The sequence below is a fragment of the Girardinichthys multiradiatus genome, chromosome 4, assembly GCF_021462225.1.
Source record: "Girardinichthys multiradiatus isolate DD_20200921_A chromosome 4, DD_fGirMul_XY1, whole genome shotgun sequence".
Lineage (NCBI taxonomy): Eukaryota > Metazoa > Chordata > Actinopteri > Cyprinodontiformes > Goodeidae > Girardinichthys > Girardinichthys multiradiatus.
In genome coordinates this window covers 38,857,267-38,881,975 of record NC_061797.1, presented here as the reverse complement: position 1 = coordinate 38,881,975, position 24,709 = coordinate 38,857,267, and the positions used below count along the sequence as shown (strand labels likewise).

At 39.3% G+C, this 24,709-nt stretch overlaps 1 protein-coding gene across 1 annotated transcript; it reads right to left on the bottom strand.

The window, feature by feature from the left end:
* Positions 1 to 346: 346 nt before the first annotated feature.
* On the bottom strand, positions 347 to 23,298 carry tent4b (terminal nucleotidyltransferase 4B). Its single transcript, XM_047363462.1, has 12 exons — positions 22,382 to 23,298; positions 9,878 to 10,001; positions 7,539 to 7,585; positions 6,351 to 6,471; positions 6,059 to 6,166; positions 5,698 to 5,826; positions 5,361 to 5,571; positions 5,129 to 5,255; positions 4,886 to 4,989; positions 4,587 to 4,780; positions 3,160 to 3,306; positions 347 to 2,486 (listed from the first exon to the last, which is right to left on the bottom strand). The coding sequence occupies exons 1-12, from the start codon at positions 22,942 to 22,944 to the stop codon at positions 2,328 to 2,330; spliced, it is 2,034 nt and encodes a 677-aa protein (XP_047219418.1). The 5' UTR covers positions 22,945 to 23,298; the 3' UTR covers positions 347 to 2,327.
* Positions 23,299 to 24,709: the final 1,411 nt, after the last annotated feature.

Sequence of the window (24,709 nt, the reverse complement as noted above, 5' to 3'; positions counted from 1 at the left end):
AGAAAATAAAGTAAGAACTTCTCATTTTCAAATGGGTTTTAAAGAAGGTTGCGGTGGTGGGCTGGTATGTAAAATCATTGGGTGAGGTGGATAAACCCTTAAAAGACTGCCAGTCTATCAAAGGGCAATACAGAAGACATACAGGACAAGCAACCATGCACATCCACTCTTACTCCTGCGAGACTAATTCCAGACTCCATAAAAAAGCAATAATAAAACTGAAAGCCTGACCCAATCCACACCCATATAACCCCGGGTGGTGTCATACTGTCTGTTTCACCACTGACCATCAGCTTATACTGCATTCAAAAGGCACAAGTGAAGAAAGCAACACACACACACATCATAATGGTAATGATTTTATTGCATGAATTGTAATAGCTGCAGAGGTACAACCTTTTTTAGAGGAGTTCACTTGGGTTTAAAGCCTTTCTGAACTGAAAAGTGAGGTGGTGAAGGGACATTCAAATGGCACATCAAATCTGGTCTGATCTGTCTATCAAAAGCCCTGAGACACTTCTACACTGAATTTTAACCGCAACTGCAACACCAGTCGGTGAGGTGGGGTGGAACTATCCATGTTTTACCATTTTAATACAATTTGAATGGGCAGTAAGAGAACTTGTATGTGCTTTTAATTACCATTTTAGGGCTAGAGAAAAAGAGACTGAGCTGTGCTTTGGTGTGTCACTCCCTCCAAGCCAATACTTAGCTTAAAAGGGGTGTTTCTGTGTGCAGCTGCCCATTTAGTGGGGATATGAACATTTAAAGAACCAATAACAAAACAATTATCACTAAATAAACCATTCACCTGCAGTATACAAGCCCAAGGAGCGTAGATTAAGACTTGGAGCAATAACTCCATCTACAGTTTAATTGTTGTACTGCAACGGGAGAAGGAATTGACATTTTGAAAAGTGTTTGTAGCCTCAACATTTTATAAGTTTGGACAACAAAAACCAACAAACAAAAGGCGAAAAAGCTCCCTTTTAGTTTAGATAGACCAATCACAAATTAAAAGAAATGTATCACTATATGACTTGTAAAATGGTCTCTTCAATTATCAAAGGTAAATTGGTCACTCAAATGTCAGTGAAATAAAAAAAGTAGTAGCAGAAATAATAAAAGGTGATGTTGTACTATACCCAAATGCTTGTTCCTACCCCACCCCACCATCCCATGACATGTTCTATTTCAAATATAGGACTTGTAGATATGGGCTCTAATGTTATTAATACATTTATCCATACTATGTTCATATAATTAATAAAAAAATAAATACATTTAACGAATACAAACGATTCTTTAGTAGGTAGATTACCAAATAATTTGATTATTCCCCCATAGTTTAACTGTTGACACATTTCAAGTGTAGGATTTTTCATAAAACCATTATCACCACAAATATATATTTAAATTTGCATTTTTAAAGCCTTTACACTGGTGTGGTAGTGCTACTGAGCTAGATGAGACCGAGCTCCTTTCTGTCATCTGTAAAGACGTAGTCTGGATCTCTCAAGGCTAAATATTAACACAGTAGCACAATCATAGACAGGGACCAGAAGCAAAAGTGGATGCTGATGATTTCCGTTGGCAATGGGATCCAAACCATCTCTTGGCTTTAGCCAAACAGCAGCAGGAAAAAGATGTTTGTGACTTCCATCAAGAAATCTTGTAAAAACGTTATACAAACTTGTGTTAATTTTTTTTTGCATATGCTTGCTTTTGTACAAATTTTTGTACAATCGGTTTAGACATAACAAAACAGATCCACCCAACAGAAGAAGCAACAGACAGAAAAATATCATGCATAAGTTATTTCCCACTCTTACTGATTGATTTGTAAATGACCAGCTATAGAAGAAAATCTGTGTATGTTTGTTGCTCAGCATTATACTTTTGTACATTTTGAAATTTTTGCTTTCTTTTTCTTTTTATTATTATTATTGTTATTATTATTATTGGACAATGGCAGCCGGCAGTTCCAGATGTTGGTCCTGAGGAGAGTCCAGACATCCAACCTGTGTAATTCTTAACAGAAAGAGGCACAAAAGACTGGCTGTGGGAAAGGAAATTGCTCCGTAAAAGAAGCTTTTGAGAGCCCACTTGTGACCAGCTCCAAGAAATTAAACCTATGTTCAATAACACTTTTTTTTCCTATATCTGCTAGAAAATACTTGCCACCATAAAAATGGGTGACAGATTCTGCAGGCGCTTTCAAACTAATGACAACTTCTCCCTCTGGCAGCAGAAGTGGGACAGGAGAGTCAGTTGCAGACAGAGATAGAGGGGATTGTGGGTGAAGACATGGATGAGCAGACAGACCCCTATCTGCAAAGATCCTCTTGAGTAGAGTCCCGTACGTTTTTCCTCTTCTTGCTGTTCCCTTGGTGGTGTGGCTTGTTGCTTTGTTGACTTTTGGAGCTGAAAGAGGAGTTCTGCTGCCCGTGGTGGCCACTCTTATTGCTGGAACGAGACATCCTGGCCTGAAGGAAAAAACACCACAAAGCCACAATCAGATTGTGAGGAATTTTTCTCAAGAGTTTCTAAACCAGCAGACTTCAAATCTATAAGCCGGGGGACGGTGTTCTACAATTTTCCTATGTAACCAAAAATGCTTTGAGGGTCTTAGCTGAATGACTACAGCAGCAAAGAATGCTAAACACAAGAGGGTTTCTCAAAGCAAAAATCACAGTAACTCTACGGAACATATGGATAAATCACTGAAAGATTCATTCATATGAACAGGAGTAGATTTAGTTCTACCTGAGCATCTGAGGCGAGTAAACAATTATCTTTCTGTACTATAGAGATGTAGCCTCTCTCAGTGAACCAGGTCGTAGCCATATGCATTCACATGTATTACATTCTTGCCTTCAGTTTGTTCATGTTGATCTAATCCACAACTTTTGACCTGGTTCGCTACGGTATGTGGTGCTAACTAATAACTGTGTCTGCATGATATTTATTTAAACAAGGGAAAATCTAGGTGTTCTGCTCGGGTGTTGTGATGAATGTTAGGCTGCCTATGTGGCTGTATCCCTGGTGGTATTAATCAATGTTCAAGGAAAAACATCCAAAGGTGTAAACAAAGCCTGGAGATATATGGAACTATTACTCTGGACCACTTTCATGAAGGAAAAATGATACTGAGCCTACCTTTCCTCCTTTGTTGCTTGCAGGTGGAGTGCTGGTAAAGTGGTTCTGTATGCGGTGATTACTGACCACGGTAGACTTTTCTCTATGAGTACCAGAGTTTCGGACAGGCTGTTGCTTGACTGTCTTACATGGTGTACCATCAGAGTCCTAAACCACCAACAACAAAAATCAAACATTTTAATTTGGCCAGGTTGATTTGGATAGCTTTTTCTTCTTAATAAGGGAGACAATCATCATTTGAAATCTGTATTTTGTATTTATCCATGCTATCTTCGTCTGATATTACAAATTGTTTGACGATATGAAGATACAGTGCCTTGTGAAAGTACTCGGCTCCCTTTAACTGGTCAACCTCTTGCCACATTTCAGCCTTCAAACATAAAGATATGAAATTCTAATTTTTTGTGAAGAATCAACAACAAGTGGGATACAATTGTGAAGTGGAATGAAATTTATTGGATGTGTCAAACTTTTTTAACAAATAAAAAACTGAAAAGTGGGGCGTATAATAATATTCGGCCCCTTTACTTTCAGTGAAGCAAACTCACTCCAGAAGTTCAGTGAGGATCTCTGAATTATCCAATGTTGTCCCAAATGACTGATGATGATAAGTAGAATCCACCTGTGTGTAATCAAGTCTCCATATAAATGCACCTTCTCTGTGATAGTCTCAGGGTTCTGTTCAAAGCGCAGAGAGCATCATGAAGACCAAGGAACACACCAGGCAGGTCCAAGATCATATTGAAATGGAAGGAGTATCAGACCACTGCAAATCTACCAAGACCCAGCCGTCCCTCTAAACTTTCATCTCGAACAAGGAGAAGACTGATCAGATATGCAGCCAAGAGGCCCATGATCACTCTGGATGAACTGCAGAGATCTACAGCTGAGGTGAGAGAGTCTGTCCATAGGACAACAATCAGTCGTACACTGCACAAATCTGGCCTTTATGGAAGAGTGGCAAGAAGAAAGCCATTTCTCAAAGATATCCATAAAAAGTCTCGTTTAAAGTTTGCCACAAGCCACCTGGGAGACGCACCAAACATGTGGAAGAAGATGCTCTGGTCAGATGAAACCAAAATCAAACTGTTTGGCCACAACGCAAAACGATATGTTTGGCGTAAAAGCAACACAGCTCATCACCCTGAACACACCATCCCCACTGTCAAACATGGTGGTGGCAGCATCATGGTTTGGGCCTGCTTTTCATCAGCAGGGACAGGGAAGAAGGTCAAAATTGATGGGTTGTGTCCCACTTGTTGTTGATTCTTCACAAAAAATTAGAATTTTATATCTTTATGTTTGAAGCCTGAAATGTGGCAAGAGGTTGACCAGTTCAAGGGGGCCGAGTACTTTTGCAAGGCACTGTAGAGAAGAAAAGAAGTCTGAAATCTGAAAGGGCTGCATGTCAAGCTGCAGGGACTGACCGCATCGCTGGAGGATGTGGAAGATGGCGATAGCAGGGAGGAAGGAGATGAACCCAGAGATGGGAGTGGAGAAGAGGTGTTGGAAGAGGATTTGCTGTGGGGAGCTGAGGGCAGAACCAAAACATCTTCATCATCTGGAACATTGTTGTTGCACTCGTCAAGCTGTTTGGAATCAAGTAATTTGACGTCGTTTCCTATTTAGGGCGAAAGAGACAAATATGTGTGTTGTGTTGTAGTTGCAGCTCGTTTCAGGTTAGAGCGATATAAACTCCGTTACAACTGGTGCGTCTAATACATACTGTTGAGAGAACGATCATTCTGAGACGGGCTGTCCCAGTTCTTTTGGATCCATTCCCTGTACTCATCCACTTCCTGAGTCACACGGATTATCCGACCAAGTATACTGAAATTAGGAACAAAAAGAGGAGCAGATGTTTATTTCCAAAATAAAAGACCAAGCAGTTTCAGACTAATAATCTCACAAAATATATAAAAGCCTTCTGTAATGCGTGAGTACGATGTTTAGTTCATTAGCTCCTTACCTCTCGTTCTCATTGTTGGGGTACTGCTTGGCGATGCGGGACACAGCATGGCCGAGCACAACGTAGGCATAATCAAACGCCTGCTTCACCTGCATGGCACCATATGAGCTCCTGCCAACATCGTTGTCTATTGGGCACAAGGCAGAGACAACATGTCACTAAGTGTTATTCCGACATCCTGGGAGGGCATAGAAACTTGATCACCCTCTAACCGTTTTTTTACTGTTCCTACCTGGCTGCAGAGGATCCTCAATGTAGAGCATAGAGGGTCTGTATCCATCCATCATGTTTTTCTGAACCTCATCTTTGGCAACATAGCAACCGCCATCTGTTATCCTGATGCCTGTCTTCAGATAGTTAAAGTTGCGACCATAGAGCTCAAAGAATTCAATTAGCAGAACACCGATATTTATGTTGGGGCTGGAAACATCCCTGTTATGAAGCTGGTGGAAAACAAAACAGAAGCAGGTAAAAGATTGATTGTTCTAAGAGAGGTGAGAGAGAATTAGAGATGTGGGAATTCACTGCTTTTGAAAATGCCTAAATGGAGACAGAATAGCAAAACAAACCTGAAGGAAGCTAACAGCCATGAGGAAGAGACTGTAGGAGCCAATTCCACCCGTAAAAACCTCATTGAGGTCCCTCTGAAGAAGAAACTGCTTCAGCACGAGGACCAGGTAAGGCAGAACAGGATATTTCTGCAAGTAAAAAAATTGACGCAGTAAAGAAACTGAAAGAGAGAATAATTTCCGTCTACTTCTAGACGGTCCAGGAAGTGGAACAGATTTGAGGTCAAACCCTGTGTTACACTGAAGCACAGTCTGAATAAAATACAACTAATATATGCACTATAAACTCAAAATCTCTGAAGTTGAGTGAATCTGGGAGTCCTGCTACAGCTGAGCCAAGTGCATCCACTACAGATTTTACCTCCTTAAAATCCTTGATGAGTTGAGCAGCTCTAACACCCCCGTTCACATTGAAACTGATGTCCACTTTGACCTCAGTAAAGGAGTCGGTAAGTTTGATGATGGGAACCTAGAAAACACACAAACAAAACAACTTCTGACTGAAAGACACTGGAAAATGCACCAGCATGTTTCATTTACATCAATATTAATGTGAATCATAAAAACAAAGTTTAATGTGCAACTTCATTTTTTATCGGGTTCTAAGCACATTACCGGATATCACTGTAATGTTTGGAGGAGAAAAATGTTACCGATGCTTTATCCAAAACTTTGATGGAGTTCTCGTCTGCAACATTTCTTTTTCGCAGAGCTTCTTCCAGAGTCCAGAGAGGGAGAGTCTCCCACTTTCCAAAAACTACCAGATCAATGTCACTGTTGGGAAACAAACAGTATGTTTAGTTTGACAAACAGAAGTTTTTAACCAATGATAAACTAGTCCTCTCTGACAGTAGAGACGCATCAATCCCACTTATCCTGATCTACACAAACTCCTGGTTTGTCCTTGAGGTCGGTCCTGCAGATTCACACCTTGACCGATTCTGGTCTTTATTTTAATAGCTAAAACAAATAAAAGAGAATAAATACATAGCTGCTTCTCTGACTCTGATAGTGGGAGTAGTTCTCTGTCCTAATCTGCCCTAATACTTCAGATAACATATGGCAAAACACCTTTTTTTTTTTTTTGACATATCTGCTGCAAAGTACAGTTTCTAAGGGAGAAGCTTTGGTTCCCCCTTGTGGAACAAATATGCAACTGTGTCCTGTAGTTATTTGGATCTGTTAAGTGTCTGAAAAATAAGAAGCAAAATGTGTTTTTCGAAGCTGCAATATTTAACACAAATGGCCAGTATAAATAAGAGCCAAATGCCAATTATATTTCACTACAAAGCATGAATTAACTGAATTTTGTTTCCAAGTGCAAAATAACGTATGGAGCACCGCCACACAGATAATCTGAGTGGACACTTCTGCTATATATCAAGCATTCTTTATTCCCTAGTCATTTACGGGAAATATTAACATTACTAATACTATATGCTGAGAGATGAGGTATCTTTTTCTATCACAAAGAGATAGAGAAACATTCATCAAAATGATCAGCGAAGGACACCACTCAATCGTTAGAGCTACATCAGACTGTGGTCAGGTCAAGAGCAGATGATTTAACCACATTTTGTTCCGTAAATGGAAAAAGAAAGAGGAAGACCACACAACTGAAACAGCTGCAACTCAACAAATTAGAAAAACAATGAGGGCCATACAGTGAAAGGTCTTTCTACTTGTAAACTTCATCTAAAAACACATCACAGCCATCGACTTCAGTCTGTGTGCGTTCTTGTTCTAACTTCCACCTTTAGTTATTACAGAAGTAAATTCTGTGTGACACAAAGCTGATTTGGTAGGAAGTCAATGAGGAGACTCTTGAATCTTTAGCTTACCTTGTTGGCAGATAAAGACCCGTGCTAAAACTCCCAAACACTTGGACCTAAAGAAATAAAAACAATTATTACTTTTTATGTGGACAAGATTTACTTTTACGAGAATAAATTTGTTAATTCACATAAATAAAATACAGTTTAATATCACCTTTCTTACATTTTATTTGAGCTCTTTCTAATAATGCATGATATGACAGGGATTGAAATTAAGGGGAAAACGGCAATCTTAAGTTTTTTCCAAATTTTGCTTGCTGTCTACCAAAACCTAAAGTTCAAATGGTAAAAAAAAATATTATTGTAATAATTGATTTATTGGTAAGTTGAGAAAAATGCACTGCTGGGCGATAAGGGAAAAATAAATGTTTTAGCAATATTTAATGTAAAATTATATTCCAAGGCCATCTCTTGTATAATCTGTTTTGTTTTGTGTCCTTCCCTTATGATAAAAAAAAAAATCCTGATAATTTTGGTTAACCACAAAACAAGCCATAATCTGCTAATCTCTTAATATGCAAGCTTCCAGGAGGCCAGAAATGTTCTCTTTCCCTTTTAACGCCCACATCGCAATGGGCAAATAGATTTTAAACCTTGACCCTACTCCCCTAAACCTCTTCCCCACATCAGTAGTAAACAGCTCAGCCTCATGTAAAGATCCTAAGCTGATTGTGAATGAAAGGACTTCTGTGAACTGACGTAACCACGTATGGTGGCAAACGTTAGCTGTGTTGTGTCTCGTCTTTCACCGACGTTCATTCAGTACCAGGTCTCAGCTGCGTTTTTAAACCCAGCTGAAATGTATCAAAGTGTAATGAACAGAACCACTCAGATCTGACCTTTCACCCACAGGAACTGCTTTCAACAAGTCCCTTCAAAATAAATCCTCCACGAACCTTCCAGGTTTAGACTAACAAGCTCCTATTGATTTAATGTGTTGCACTCTAAATGTCTTTTTATTCAATAGAATTGTTAAATATTGGAAAGTCTAAAAGTGAAAGCAGTTCCTGTCAGGATATTGTTTGATCTACTAGCATAGGTTGTTTACATTTATTTCCCTCTTTTGCCTAAAGAATGTGGTAGAAAGAAAATTATAGAATTAGTTGTCTAGCACCACATGGTTCGCAGGATTCCCCAAATCCACTTCCGATTGGTTGATCAGCCCCGTGCTGGGTTCTGAGACATGGACAATAAAGTTGCACTGGCATAATTCTCTACATTTGTCTAATTTGGTGTAAAATTCCTGTAAAAGATTTTTGCTTTGCTTTTCCTTTAAATGACCAGGTTCTGAATCCAAGCATGAGAAAAACCACCAGGACATCCAAATGGACTGAACCACAACCAACTACCTTTCGGTCTCAGTGAACTTTTTGTTTGAACAATAAATTGTTGTATTGAGATTTCCCCGTGAGACAAGCCTAGAGTGTCTAGGAGTGTGGGAACAGCACACCTGAAGACCTTCGGTTGGTCCGTGTGAGTCCGCCAACAGCCAACTCCAGACCTCAATCAGTACTCTTTTTCTGTTTTAGCCTGGCAGGTTCTGGTGTGGGAAGCCGATGGATCAAATGGTGGTACTGAAACCTTCAATTTCTTATTTTTAGAAAGCTCCTTTTCATAAACTCATTGCTAAGCTTTAAAATAAAAGTTTGACTTTGCTCAGCTTAGTATATATTTAAATGTAAAATTTATGGTTTATAAATCTTCCTCTCTTAGCTGTAACAAGTAGCTATAGAGTAGAATAGCTTTGTTTCTGATTTCTTTTATTTCTTTTACTTCTATTTAGTGCATATTAGATACTAGAGAACAGCATGGTTAATAAAGCAAATTTTTAATAAAGCAAATTTTTGCTTACTTATTAGCTTCCAGCTGTTTTTTCTTTTTGACGTAATAGATAAATCATAAGAAAAATAACCTGCACCTCCTCGGTGCAGGGTAGTCAACACAGAGACAAAGCTGTCTAAAACTGGAAGAGTGCTGTGCTTATTATTTTAGGCCAAGAGCAGCCACTCTTAGAAAGCCAGCGCTCTATCAGCAGGATCAAAGTCCGTAAACGCAATAATGCCCAAGGTGGTACTGATAGTTTGAACCAAACAGTTCTGTGGTGCAGGGAGATAAAGAGTAAGAGGACATTTGTTGCTAGCGGCCTGAAACCACATTCAAACTGAGAGCACTGTAGGCTTTTGTAATTGAGCGCTGTAAACTATAGATGTCCCCATGTGCAGCCTGGTCAATGTGCTTAACTATACCAGTGCTAATAAGTCACCAATCGTTTCAATTTTTCACTAATATTCCTTTGATGGAAGTAGGTGAGGGTGAATCCATGTATAAAAAAATAAAGACTTTACCTCAGCACTGGGCCACAGGTCCTGGATGACTCCTTTTATCCTGTCCACAACCTCTAATCTCATTTTTTTCTCCTCTGGCCGTGGGGAGATGTACTCGTAAAAATCCTTGATTTCCTCGTGCAAGCTGCAAAACGCACAAAGAAAAACACACTGTGAGGAAGAGGAAAAGTCAGGTGCTCACATAAAAAAAAACACACAAAACAGGAACTTCACATTTCTTCACATTTTTGGCAGTAAGAACAAAGATGTTAACAGCGGCATTCAAATGAGACACTGATTTAAGCTGATGCAACCCGAGCTGCCCATCTGTGTTTCACAGAAACTGTCCCCCCCCCATCTTTGTTCCTCACAGTGACTGGGTGCCAAGAATCAGACACTGAGGAATACTGACATTGTTGACTTAATGGACAGTGTTGACTAAAATAATTTGTCAACATAATCATTGTTGGTGAACTATTTTAATGAATTTCTTTGTTTTCCATGGAACTGCTGTGTCTGAGGAGAATTCCCTGCCTGCAGTATGCGGCACTACTGTGAGTGTCTGCGTACTCTGTACATCAGTCTTATTTGTCTCCAGTCATTGGTCGGCTCTGTCTCCAAAACAAACATGGCGGCTAAATTCTCTGCTTTCCTGTCAAATATGTTGCTCCAGGTTCTGAAGACTAAAGCGGTCTAGAGTATCCCAGTACTTCAACTTAGGCGACAATAAAAAGGGCTAGAATGTTCTGTAAGGATTTGTTAAATCGCCACAGTAACACAAAAGCAATGCACGGGCATCTGAAGAGACGACATACAGTATATAAACTTTGTGTCCATTATTAGATTTTAAATAAAGGATGTACTAGTACCATGTCTCCTTTGCAGTTGCACCCAAGGCTGAACTGATGAATATTTTTGTTCATTTCCAATTCAAGCTCATCACATCTGACATTGTAAAAACTGGCTTTTTTATTTTCAAATGTTTTTACACTAAGGGTTTCATTTTATTTACTCACAGGGCAATAAATATAATTCAATCAAATAATTAATTCCAATATTTGTATATAATCATGTTTTTTATTGCAAAATCCCCTTTTTGCAAGTATATCAATAAATTCTTTATCTTGCTTAAATATCTATTACAAAAAAAAAATGTATTCTGAGAAAATTATGTATGTGGTAAATTTAAAAAGATCTATGTTCATCCATGAAACCAGTGGCTGTAATAAAAGTTTGATACTTTTCCCTGAGACGAAAGGAATAAATAAGCTGCTGATCTTCTCAAGAAAAACAGCATCTCCTACAAATGCTTGTTTATTTTAGCTTCGCTGACTGACTGAAAAGTTAATATCGCGCAAAATAAAGAACGCCTTGGTATCAGACTGTGGTTTTTCTTAGGAAACGGGAAACAAAGACTTCTCTTGTCCAAAACAGAAAAAGAACCTATATGTAATGTCAAAAGAATCTGGACACACCCAAACACTAACGAGACACACGCAACAGAAGGGTTCCAACATGTGTCCTTGGGACAGGTCACTCTGCCCACATGTGCTGACCTTTCACTGAGCAGTGTTTGCTACAAGCACATGGATGCAGAGGCAAGTCTGTGTGGGGGGACAAACAGGAACACAAACACAGCCATGAGGTCCTAAGAGACTAAAAACACGCTCGCTACCCCTTCCAAAAATGACAGGCATTTCACTTGTCTGAGGGAAATAAGGACACAAAGCGAAGCATATAACAGAGCTGGACATGTCCAACCCTATCAGCTATAAACACTCAATGACTGTAGCACTGTACATATTGTTGCTCATGAGGTTTTAAGCAGGCTTTTTCTATTGCTTAAAAAGCGATAATCTTGGGCCCAGCGGTGTCACAGGTTTGAGTCCTGGCCAATTGATGTTTGCTGCATGTCTTCCACCCTCTGTTCACCCCAAAAAGTGATCATATCACCGTGCGGCAACAGCAGATGAAGGAAAGATTTTTCCCAACCTAAACCCAATCTACGTTCTTCTCCGTGGAGAAATTCATAAGACCTCAAACTAATAAATAACTGTAATATAACAGGAGAGACACTCACTGCAAACTAAACTGTTAAAGCTAACCAACATTGATAATCATGAGTGTGTTGGTTTTATAGATGTTGACTGTGCTACCATTAGAGGCCAGTAATAATTTTACAGCCTGTATGAAGTTAAAGCAACTTGAATAAATAAATCAGATATTTTATGGGTCATCAAACACTCATCATTTACCTGGAAAGATACAGTGGATCTCTCCAGGTGATGGGCTACAAACAAGAAAGTGAACTGAATGACAACTTATTTTAACATGCACGAGTTAGCCTTGAGGCCTGGAGTAATACAAAAGTCAGAACATTTTCCATACCGACAATCTAAAACCTAAAAATGCAGCAAATAATAATAAAAAAAAATACATGATAACAAAGTCTAATTTAAACTAACAGCAGAATGTTTAATCTCATTACCAGATTTTACTATTCAGTACATTAAAATAAAACCGTTTGCACAAAGGATTCTGAATTGATATGCCAGCCTTCAACCAAGCTGACAGAGTGACAAGCCACTTTTAGGTTTCCGAAGCAAAAGCTGAAGTATGGTGTAACGGACCATTTCCAAACGTGGTTGCCACACATTAGCAGTAACATGGACAGTACTTTTGGCTTTCGTCAATGAACAGTTTCATCCCGTTGTTTCTTGCTCCAACAAAACTGCTCTGGACTTAAGGCTTCATGTTATTTCCCAATGAACACTGCAGAAACTCCAGCCCTGTCACTCACACACTCACACACACACACACACACACACACACACACACACACACACACACACACACACACACACACACACACACACACACACACACACACACACGTTTCATTTCAGAGTAAAAGAAACTTAGCAGTTGAAATCTGCATTGCAAACATTTTTGGTCTCATTTCACGTTGCAAAGCCGCGTGAATTTTCTTGAGTCATTACAACAACACAGGAAAATCTCAGGCTTTATTATGCTGCATTTCCACTGGAATATTTAGGTGTATATAGGCTCACTGGCCACTTTATTAGGCACACCAGTCCAAATACAGAATGGCCCGATTACATGACAGCACCTCAATCCGTTCAGACATCTAGACGTCTTGCCGAAGTTCAATCTAAGCCTCAGAAAGAGGAAGAAAGAGGATTGAAATGACTTTGAACACGGCATGGTTGTTGCCAAACTGGTAGAGGTCTGAGTATTTCAGTCACTGCTAAACTACTGGGATTTTCACACAGCCATCTCTCTATTTTACAGAGAGTTGTCAGAGGTCAGAGGAGAACAAGCTGACTGGCTCTAACGGTACAACCAGGTTAGAACTGCACATTATATCGAATTGCAATCAGCATCTCAATTCCAATGGGTGCAACATTATAATCTCAAATAACTGTCACACCAAGTGCCACTGCTGTCAGATAACAACAAGAAACTGAGGATATGTTCCACACTGGCTCATCAAAATTGGACAACAATATGTGGTGTCATAAGTCTTGATTTCAGCTGCGACATTCAGATGGTGGGGTCAGAATTTGGCACAAACATGAAACCAACCAGCCGTGTCACAACAGGCTGATGGTGGTGGTGTACGCATACTTTTTCAGCTTAGTGAACATCATTTAATGCCAAAGGCTACCCTAGTATTGTAGCAGACCCTTGACACCATGGTGTTCCCATCTTCTGATGGCTACCTCCACCAGGATAATGCACCATGTCACAAAGCTTGAAAAATCTCACAATGGTTTCTTCAACATGACAATGACTTCACTGGGATAAGGTGGAACAGGAGATTGTCAAAGTTGTGCAGCTGACAAATCTGCAGGAACCACTTGATGCCATCATGTTAATATGAACCAAAACTCGAGGACTGTTTCCATCAACTGGTTGAATTTATGCCATGAAGAAATAAACTAGTCTGAAGGCCAACAAAGTCACGCTCAGTTCAGCTCTGCATACAACCAACAGCTCCAGCTGATCAGAGACGCAACTGAGGATTTAGGAGCTACGCTCATAGGCAGTTAAGTTGTAAATGGTGGAGTCAGAGTTGATTTTTTACTGCCACAGATGGTTTGTGTCTTCCCAGTCTGAGACCCAAAAATGTTGTCTCCTCGCCTCTTTTTATTGTAGATGAGGGATGCCTGGAATTCTGACTGTTTGGCTGAAATGTCGATCAACTAAGTCCAACAAATTGCAGCCGATGTTCATATTGAAAAGTTTAAAAGGAAAGATCTTCAGTTATTCACTGAACCTTTCATCTGATTTCACAATAAAACTCCCAGCAGCAACTAACAAAGCCTTTTGGCTCAGGAGATAGGAGTGGATGGATGCAACTGAAAGGCAAAAAGGTACTGTGCTTCAACATCAAATAGAAAATCTATATTTCACAAGTAAAAAAGCAAAAGGCAGAGCTATAGCAAACAACTTTAAATGCAATATTAAACAGGTTAACACCTGATTTTATTGTCACCACTGCCAAGTTGGCAACTTTTCAGCTAAAATAAAATCAGGGTGTGACCAGGGTCCCTGATATTAAAACAGTGACATGCTTTTATTGTACAACAAATATGCCGCAACAGGTATTTGTTATCTTTATAACTTGTTAACAGACATCTGCACTCTGTCTAAGCTCCAACCTGCTCTGAATAAAGCTGGGAGACTCGCACTGACTTGCCTGTTCACTGTGATTCAGAGCTAGGAGGGAAAGCATGCCAAATTCTCATGGCTCAGAGCGAAGGATGCTTTTACAAGCAATTCTGCACAGTTAGTTCATACAAGGCAAAATATCTGTAGACCAATCAAATATGAACTTTACCACACTTTGAGGAGTGCAACATGAGGTGACAGTTTTACAAATAACCAGAGCAGAAGCAGGATGCAGGTTATGTATGCCACCATTACATCTTGCAGTTTCCAAAAAAACAAAACGTTTTTTCTTTTGTTTTTAGCTTGACTTTTAGTTTCCCTGAGCATTATTTTACTGCATCTCAAAGGCTTTATGTGTATTATTTATTATATTTTGTGTGGATCACAGAAACACTGATGGCATAGAGACTGCCAATAAAAAACAGGGAGGGAGTCCAACGTTCAGTAGGTTTCATTTCACAGTAAACAGGCAAGGACAGCTCCCTTGTCCTCATGTAATGAGCCGCCCAGTGCTCCACCTTCACAGATCAAATTACATCGTAGCTGTGAAGCCTGTCTTGAGAGAACATCCGTACTGTTTATCATCCATTCCCATACTACTGTAGTAAAGTTATGTAATCTTGAGGAAGAACTGTTTAAAACCTTAGAGTACAGAGGAAAAACATTTCCATAGTACATCTATTCTAATACCGTTTCCAGGATGATGTATAATGCTGTCCATGCTGGCTGATGGACTGTAATTTTGTCGCTCAGTGTTTTCTAGCTGAGCATAATGTGCTCATTATGATTTGCAGTTGAAAGAAAGGAGGATTAAGATTGGGTGGTATTCTATTTTCAGATTAAAACCATAAATAAATCTAACCGAGGTCTTGCTTTTCTAATCCAACTGCTGAAAACCTTAAATAAGATGATCTGATCATAAATTCTTGAACCTCGCAAACGTAACAATTACAAAAGAAATGAAACATACTACTATAAGAGGGAACTTGTGCTTTAAATGATAAACCAATAAGAATTCTTTATTTCGAGATAAACGGCACGCTTTAGTTGTCACGTCACAGAGCAGAAAAAAGGCTGTGCCATTTCTGATGTTCACTTCAGCCTGATATGCTTTGAATAGGAGGGCAATATGCCATGAGATCTCACGAACACAACACTATTTCTCATTACTGTGAAGTATGTCCCATGAAGCACAATCAGGATGCTGTGAACATTTGACTTTGTCTGGTGAAGCAAGTGTGCATTTATGAGCCCCAGACATGAAAATGTCTTCTTTATTAGGTTTGAGCATCAGTATCCGGAGATTCTTATTTAGAAAGGAAGCAGTTCTGGAGTTGCCTTGTTGGTGATAAAGTAGTTGGAGAATAAAAGCAGCCTGCTGGGCTGGTCAACAAGGCTAAAGCATTGAAGAAGCATTTGTTTAGCAGCATTGAGTACTGAGTAGAAAGACGAAATGGTAACAGAGATATGAATAATTTGTATGCTCTCTGAGAACCCTGACACTGAACAATAGTCAGTAAGCATGCTAAAGTAAGCATCTGATTCTGAGCTTCCTACTAGAGCTAAACTAAAAAGCCTTTTCACTGTTTAGTTGCTACTGCCTTTGATTATCTATATTTTAAACTCTAAAACACTTAAACCGTTCAAACCTGAACATGGCAAGTCTACACCGAATGACTCTTGTGAAAAAAAAAAAAAAAAAACAGCAGCAATTACAGATTCACTTGTGTTTTTTTAAATCTTTACTGCATTGCTTAAAAAACGGGTCTTCTCATAATTGTCTAGTACCAAGTGTTTCATAAGGCCTACATTTTAGGCATTACCAAACTCAACAAAGGTGTTATGTGACACTGCTGTATCTATTGAAGCTCCACACACAAGAACCGCTTTGAATCGACAGGGTTGCGAGGCAAACGAGCTGGACAACCACAAACAAAAGCAGAGGTGCTAGTACAAACATGACAGATCCATTAATGTTTAATCAATTAACGATCAGGGATGCCAACTGTTGGATGCAAGAACCAAACGGCTCCGGTTACACAAGAAACACATGCTGATGAATGTAGGTGACAGAGGTGGCTCTGTCTGAGTAATGCAGAAGACTGCTGAGGTCCAAACAGAAATCATAGGCTTTAAATGAGACAAGGAATAACAGGCTGACAACCCCACATTTCACGTTTAGCTGAAACGGGTCAAGCATCTTGCCCAAGGTTAAATTCAAACAGGAAAGTCAGGATTGACCTACAAATCTTCCAACAGGTCACCATAGTTACTACCTGAAGCTCAGAAACTCTAGAGTGAAACAATGACGGCACGCTGCTGGAAACTTTTTCACTTCTGCTTTTAGAGTCAAATTCAGACATGTTTTTCTAAGCCCAGCCTTGAAAAATATACAGTCCGCTGAGAGAACTGGTAGTAGATAAGGCAACAAGAATGTTTTGATTTTAACTTCCTAGGCAGAAATAATAAAAAATTGATTCAATGTGGAAAAATATTTAGGACTTTGAATACATTTGAGATGTTTTCTGACGTTGTAATACCTTGCAGAAACCCTGAAATAAGGAAACTAAAAGAATCTACATTTTGGTTTGATTTCAGATGTAGTAGCCTGAAAACAGATCCTTAAAATATTGCACCTAAATAAAGCCAATTGAAACAGTCCTTGTGCTACCAATTATTACAATATTGCGGCCACAAATGGCTGCCTCGGCACAATATTTGGAATGCTCTAATATTTCAATTGCAACGCATTTAATCGCTGCCTGCTAATAATATTTTTGGGTAGCTGGAGGGATTTTTACTGCCCACATCTAATGAAGGTCTTGATAAGGGCTGAAACAAAAATCATAAGAACAGAAAGCAACAGTAGTGAGGAGAATCTGGCTTACTGGCAACTGATAGTCATCGCAATATTTCACAATAACATAAACAAATGTTTCCTGATATTGAGCAGCCTTATACCCAAATCAAAATAAACTGCCAAGCAGAACAGTTTTATAAAGTATGCAGTATTCTTAAACGAGTATTTATATTAAATATACAGTAAATATGCAAGGAAAGCCACCAATTTTTCATTGAAGAACATTTATTTTTTACACTGCCAGCAAAAAACCAAACAATTTTTCTATTTGGCAGGACACAGTGAATCATGGAAAAACAATTCTGGTCAGTGATTCACATGCTGTTCATCCTTTGACCAATTTCAGTAAACAGAAACAGTAATTACCACTGGTAGGCCCTTATAAATGCCATGTTAGTCCGTTCAAAAAGAGACGATTAATTGTTTTTGTTAGTGACAACAGTAGTCTGCTTTACAGGAGGACTTTCCCCTGGACAGGAACACACATTTGTCACACAGTTTCAGGGGCCATTTACATCTACTCTTCAAGTGACCACTATGCAGTTTTTACTGTTCCAGCGTTGTCTGAACGCCAGTCAGTAAATAAAGATAGGAGACCGTAACAGATGCTAAGTACTGCAGACACTGAATTAAACTGGTTTTTAAGAAAACCGGTTTAAGCAGAGGTGTTGTCTGTGTGTTAATGATGGGTGTCATAAATCTCTAAAAAAAACAAAAAACAGCAATAACAAGATAATAAAACTGTGGTCTGGGGCCTGTCATCATTAAACAATTAACCATACATTTCATTAAGTTTTATGTTACTTTATCTCATCATTCTAAAAGTAGCTTTAACTACCAGGTTGTACTGAAATTAATTAGGTTCATGTTTATCCTCATTAATTTGGACCAAAGAGCCAAACGGCCTTGCATAGAAAAGACAATGCATAGATATGAATACCACACATAAAATAGAATATCTTACTGGAGCAAAAGAGCAGGAAACATTAATATGGAGCTGCTGATATTTCTGCTATTTGGAAGTCTTAATCTTGACAAGTGACTGGTTTGTTTAATGGTTTTAATGTCACAAGAGCAGTCTTCTAGAACAACTGGGAAGAAATAGTGCCGGGCAGAATACTAAAAAGACAAAAAAAAAACAACTCTCAGAGTCTGAGCTAACAGCTAATGACGTTTTATTGGCTCTAATGGTATTTGACTTCTCAGAGTTTCCTGATGGTCATTACCGTATTAGTGTCAATGTATTATTGACTATGTAACATGACAAGTCTAGCTTCAGGTAAAAACCACAGGCTGGCCAACTTCGCCAAAAGCAGCCAATGAAATTAATCAATTATCAGTTGCTTTAATTTAAATTACAACCCAAGCTTTACTGTAACTTGACAGTTTCTTGCATACTAGGTTTCTGACCCTTTGCCTAGAAGGTTCTTTTACAGAGGATTAACATAATCGCCAATTCACAAGTATAGCCTATTTTACCTGCAGTAACCTGCAGTAGTCTGTTTGCCATTTCAAAAAGCACAGTATAATAATTCACTAAAAATATACTTAATAAATTTCCTTAAACTGTGGGACATTTTTTTCACCTTTGCAATCTGAAACCCCGACACACAACAAGGTCAGAAAACACTCGCTGTGTCCATATAAAGAATCGAAACAGAACCACAATCACGGTTATAGAAAATTAGGTGGAAACACTCCCTTCAAGCTCCAAATGTGATTGGACAGAGGAGGAAGGGGGAGGTAAGGGTTGTCTCTCAAGAGGGTTGGCTTTGTTTAGAGGAAGTCGGGCTGTGTGGGGCATGCAAACACTGATCCATTGCCATCATGAATCAGGCTGCTTGCTTGGACCTTCACAGTTCCAGAAAGCCTGGCAGAATGTCAAACACAAAAAAGCTAATGCCTCGGCCTTTCTAGCCTAGCCACATGGCCAAATATAGAGTACAAAACTGTCCTGCTGAAGTAGGGTTTAACCTCCCCTATATCACTCTTTTTGCTGCTTGAAAATTGCAAATTCTGTGATGATTCTCACATTTATTTGCACTAACTCCTAAGCCAAATGATGTAAATCAGTTGGAAAATTATATTTATAGAGTGTATTAAATACAGGGTAAAAACTAATAAAATAACTGTAAAGAAGCTATGTTACCTAATCCCTAGGTAGCCTTCATTTCTGCCTTGTACCCTTTTATTGACAAGCCACACTGTTAAACTACAAATGTAAGGTATTCACTTGCTCCTAAATGCTTGTAAAGTACTCAATGACCCTGCTATGCCTGACCCCTGATTCATCTGCTAACACTTTGAAGCTAAAATGTAATTCCAGAGGTGAAAAGACTGTAATTTCCAGGGAGTCTATAGATGTGGCTTTCATAAATCATCTAAAGAAGTTTAACCACTGCTCATACAAACTGTTCAAACAGTTTAATTTCATATTATTCCTAAAAAATATCACTTCTAGCCCAACAAAGGCAGTTTTATATTCACATACATAGAGTAGGTCATCACAGGTTAATTTTAAAATAATGCTGCAGTGCCGTAGACCATGCTGACATCATAATTTGCCTGAGTGCTGTTAAAGAGACGACCCTCAGTGGTGGCTGAGTGTGATCCCAGCTGTTAGCTTAAGGTTCTGGTATTAGCAGAGCTTATCACTCAGGAATGTCCTCATGCAAACAAAGCTCCAATATTACTATAAATGAGGATCAGCCAAAGGCTGAACTCTGCAGTCTTGTGTTCTGCGTGTCTCCACATGTTCAACAGAAAGGAAGAGAAGAGAAAAATGTTTACTTGAGAGCCCCACCCATTAAATCCTTTCTCCTAACTTATACAACTATAAACAAACAACAAAGGCCTAACAAGTTAATAAACACTGCATAAGGCTATGCTAAAACTTGAGGGTCCTCCACAGAAATGTGCAAGTATAACAGAGGTCTGTCAGAACAAAAATGAAGCATGAATCAAATATTCACAATATTAAGCTCAGACTACAAGCATACATTTTCTGTCACAATCCCACCTGAGAGTCCCTTGGAGGTTTGTTGGATTCTCACGTTCAGGAGCAATAAGCTGTTATCACAATGCAAGGCTTAGTGAATATATTAAAGACTTGGTCCAACAGTCTTGTGAAAATGTATTTAAAGCAGCAGTAGGTTTAAGAGTTAGATGCAGACACCATGTGTGCTCAGAAAGAAGCTCCTCAGACCTGTTCATATATACAACATATACAACATTTTAGTGATACAAGTGCATGGATAAAACCTATTTGTATATGTACTATTTTTGATTTTTATTAATTGGATATTTAGAAAAATAAATATCGAGCATTCCGAAGGTGTGGACATCTACCACAGTGAGACTCCATCCAGCAAGCTGAATATCTTATTAGCATTCTAAATGTAAACTCATCACACTTGGAGTAGATCAGCCAACAGTCATCCAAAATGAGGGGATTTTCCCGTGCTACTAATATGGGGAACACTGGGAGGTCCTATGTGATACATTCAGAGTTTTTATGCTGTCATTTTCTCATTGTATTCTGTAGTCTGCTGCACTCAATCTCCTAAAATGAAATGTCTGGAGCCATTACACATTTCTTTATGTTTTGTCTTTAAGTAATTAAGACTTTATTATATTTCAAAGTGGTCCTTAGGAATAATCCTCCAGTCTCCAGTATGCATGTTTTCTTTTATGTTAGCCCTTTAACCCAACCTATAAATCATTTTACAACAATAGGGACAAACTCAAAGGACGAGTCAGTAATGAGTCCACCCGTAACTTGCGAATCAGTAAAAAAGCATTGCAGAGATAACACCACGTTCCTTACGGAATAACAACAAACAATAGAGTGTGGAATGAAAGAGAATATTCTCTAATGTTTCATGGTATTAAACAGATTCTTCCGTAAAAACAGTTTGTCATAATGGGAATGAATTTGAAGCAAAACTAGACGGAACATGAGACGTTAGCTAAAGTAGTACAAGCTCAGAGATGATGCAGTGGCACTGTACTGGAAAACCACATAACGATTAAAGGGGACGCAACCAGAATGACGGCGAGATTTACTCATTTTACCAGTGCCAAAGAATGAACGCATATCCTAATCTGGTGAAATTGTTCTAACAGGAATGTCAACAGATTTGTGCCACTTAACATTTTGAAAAATATTGTAACTGTCACCCTTTGCCATCAATGGCATAATGATTCTGAGGTCATCGGAGTCAAACTTTGGCTCAAAGAATTAAGGCTGAACCCCTTGAAACTAAGTAGCAACTGAACCAACATCGAGGTCTATCAAAAGTCCGCCACAGTGTTTACTAATTTAGCCGGCTGGATTCTTGTGTCTCCTGTGATGCTATTAGCCCAAGTGCACACAGACCAGATTTAGCTGTTTGCTTTTTTCCTTCAGCATACTTTTTAAAGCTTTGTATTTTGTGATATCCTGTGCTGGAAATCCATACTTCAACCAGTAGTTTATGGTCAGTGTACCTTTTAGGGCTTTCCTTTCAACTTACCTGAAATACACCAATTATGAGATAAGTAATATAATTTTGTTAAAATCCAACATTGTTTCTAACAGTTATGTCATCTAGTCACTCAACTTCTGTATTTGGAATTTTCCTTTTTAAGAGAGATTTCTACAATCTCATAATAACCACAACTGAAGAATAAATTCGGTTTCTTTTTTAAACTAGACAGCCCTGAGTAACAGAGTAGTCACTTTTTCAACTGGTTAAACAAACTAAAGTTGACTCATTGAGTTGAAGTATAAAAGTGGGTGGGGTGAGACAGCCTGGGCCTCTGTACTTGTCCTTTAAGAGTAGATATGCCAGTTTATACTAAAGTTCTTACCTAGCATAATAAATACTGATTTGCAGAGTTAACCTACAAGAAGCAGGTGAGTTTCTGCCCTCCCAGCTGCGGGTCACCTGCAACACAACCTAATCTAAACAAGTTCAGTAGACTCTTACCCCACAACTCCTTCAGAGTAGTTCCTGACTTTCCAAGGCGTGCCCGTGTAACCTTCATATCTTTTCGTGTTAGAGTCGCAACCATTGTTCGAGAGACTGGGATTGAATCCGAAAGTGCTAGCTTTATTGTCTCTCTTTCTTTTGATGCGTTGTCCGTCCGTGAGTCCCCTATGAAGAACAGCAACCCCACTGCCCTGCTGCCGCCCTCCACCGACAATGCCCCTGCCCGCGGCTCGGTTGTTGTGATTGCTGTTGGTGTCCAGTGGTATAAAGTCCCGCTGCTCCATCATTTCTCCATCCCCCGCTGAGGTAGACATCCCCTGAGTCTTCACGTCTCCACCACCGTGGTGCGAGTCGAGCGTCCCGTTTCTGCAAGTGAGGACAGCTCCTGACGCCCCGTTGTTGACGATCGATTTCAGGCTCAGAGTGCTCTGAGATCCCGTAGAGTAGCTGCTATTGACATGCAAATACCCGAACCCCTGCGTCGTCTCCCAGATCTGCACCCACAGGTTGTTAGCGGGTCCCCGTTGTTCTGGTTGAAACCACGCGATTCTCGGATCCATCAAACGCCACTGTAGGCAAATCGCCCCCCCACCGCACCCCACCACTGAGCAGCGCTCAGTTTGTGTGCAGCTAGCCAGGTCGCTAGCTAACGTTAGCTAGCCTGCTCAGGTTCTCCGCTGACCGTTACTTCTAGATATTGGTTAAAAAAAAACTACGCGCTTGGGAAATAAGGGTATAAACCGAGCAGTCAAACAAATTCATCCGTAGTAGCTAAAACAAGAGAGCGAGTCAGTTGATAAAAACAGTATTTGAGGATCAACTTGCTGTTAAAAACGTCGGAAACGTGCGAGGGTTGCCAGCCGAAGAGTCTCTGATCCTTCCCCCCCCGATGGCGGAGTCCTCACCACTACTGCGGCTGCGCAGAGCGAGTGAAGGGGCGGAGAAACGGCTATTACGTAACAGACAGTCATGGGGGTTTTTATATACTCATTACATAACAAACTCAGGCTTTTTTTTTTTTTTTTCTGTGTAAATAAAACATGAAAATTATATTTCTATTGATATGCTTTGAAATATCTTGAAATTACAATCTGATACTATTCATAACTTTTCTGTACTGAGAAATATGCTTGTAGAAAATGCATAGGTGAACCACAATACATTAAAATATCATCGAGGAGGTATTTAATTCAAAAAGCAAAACCCATTTCCTTTTCTCCGCAATGTACATAAAACCCTTCAAAAAGGAATTTACTGCACAAAATCCTATATTAGGGCCATGTAATGCACTACACAATCAAAGTGTCATTGACACCCTTTCCGTGAAAGGCAAGGCACTACGGGGTCTGTACAGCAGTTTGTGATCTATGTTTTAAAAGGTCCTATAAATAAAGTTTTACTTACTTTTATTTATCAAAGGTCATTGCTACAGAAGCTGGCTTTTCACAGAATGCTGTATTCAAGAATATTAACGGAAAGCTGAGTGAAAGGAAAAGGGGTAGAGATGAATAATACAAGTATATTAGCCTAGTAAAAAGTATGTCTATGTCGTGTAGAGTACAGGCATTCAGCACTTGGTTGGGTCTTCAGTTTACCTGCACTGTTAGGTCTGGTCTCACTTCCTCTTCACAATACCAGGTATTGGACAACTAACATTAGATGACATTTCTCCCCAAATCATCAATGGCTGTAGACACTTCACAATACACTGCAAGTAACTTGGATTCCGTGCCTCTCCAGTTTTCCTTGAGAGTCTGGGATACTGGTCCACAAACAACGTGTTAATTTTACTTTCATCTGAAAAGAAGACTTTAGATCACTGAGCAACAGCCCAGTCATTTTTCTCCTGTACACCAGGTGAGATGCTTTTAATTTCTCTGTTTCATGAGTAGTTACCACAAAAATTGCTGTAGTCATCCCTGTTTTTGTAGTCATCCCTGTTTTTGTTTTGGCAATGTGTTCAGATGCCAACTCCTGCATCTCCATACAATCTGCCAGCTTTGAATCTCTCCCAAACTCTTGATCGGTTTGGTTTACAATCCTCTCAAGGTTGTGATCTCCCCTGTTGCTCATCTACCACACTTTTTTAATCCACTTAACTTTCCATTAATATGCTTGCATACTTCAGCTTCTTTAGCAATGACCTTTTGTGGCATACCCTGCTGTGGAGATAACAAACTTCTCCTCAACAACTGTCAAGTCAGCAGTCTTCCCAGTCATCAAACATAAGATTTTTTTATTAAAATCCTTTTTATTTGTCATGCAATATAATTCTTATCTTGTGCAAAACTGAAATTGGGGTTTCATTAGCTGTAAAACAATAGT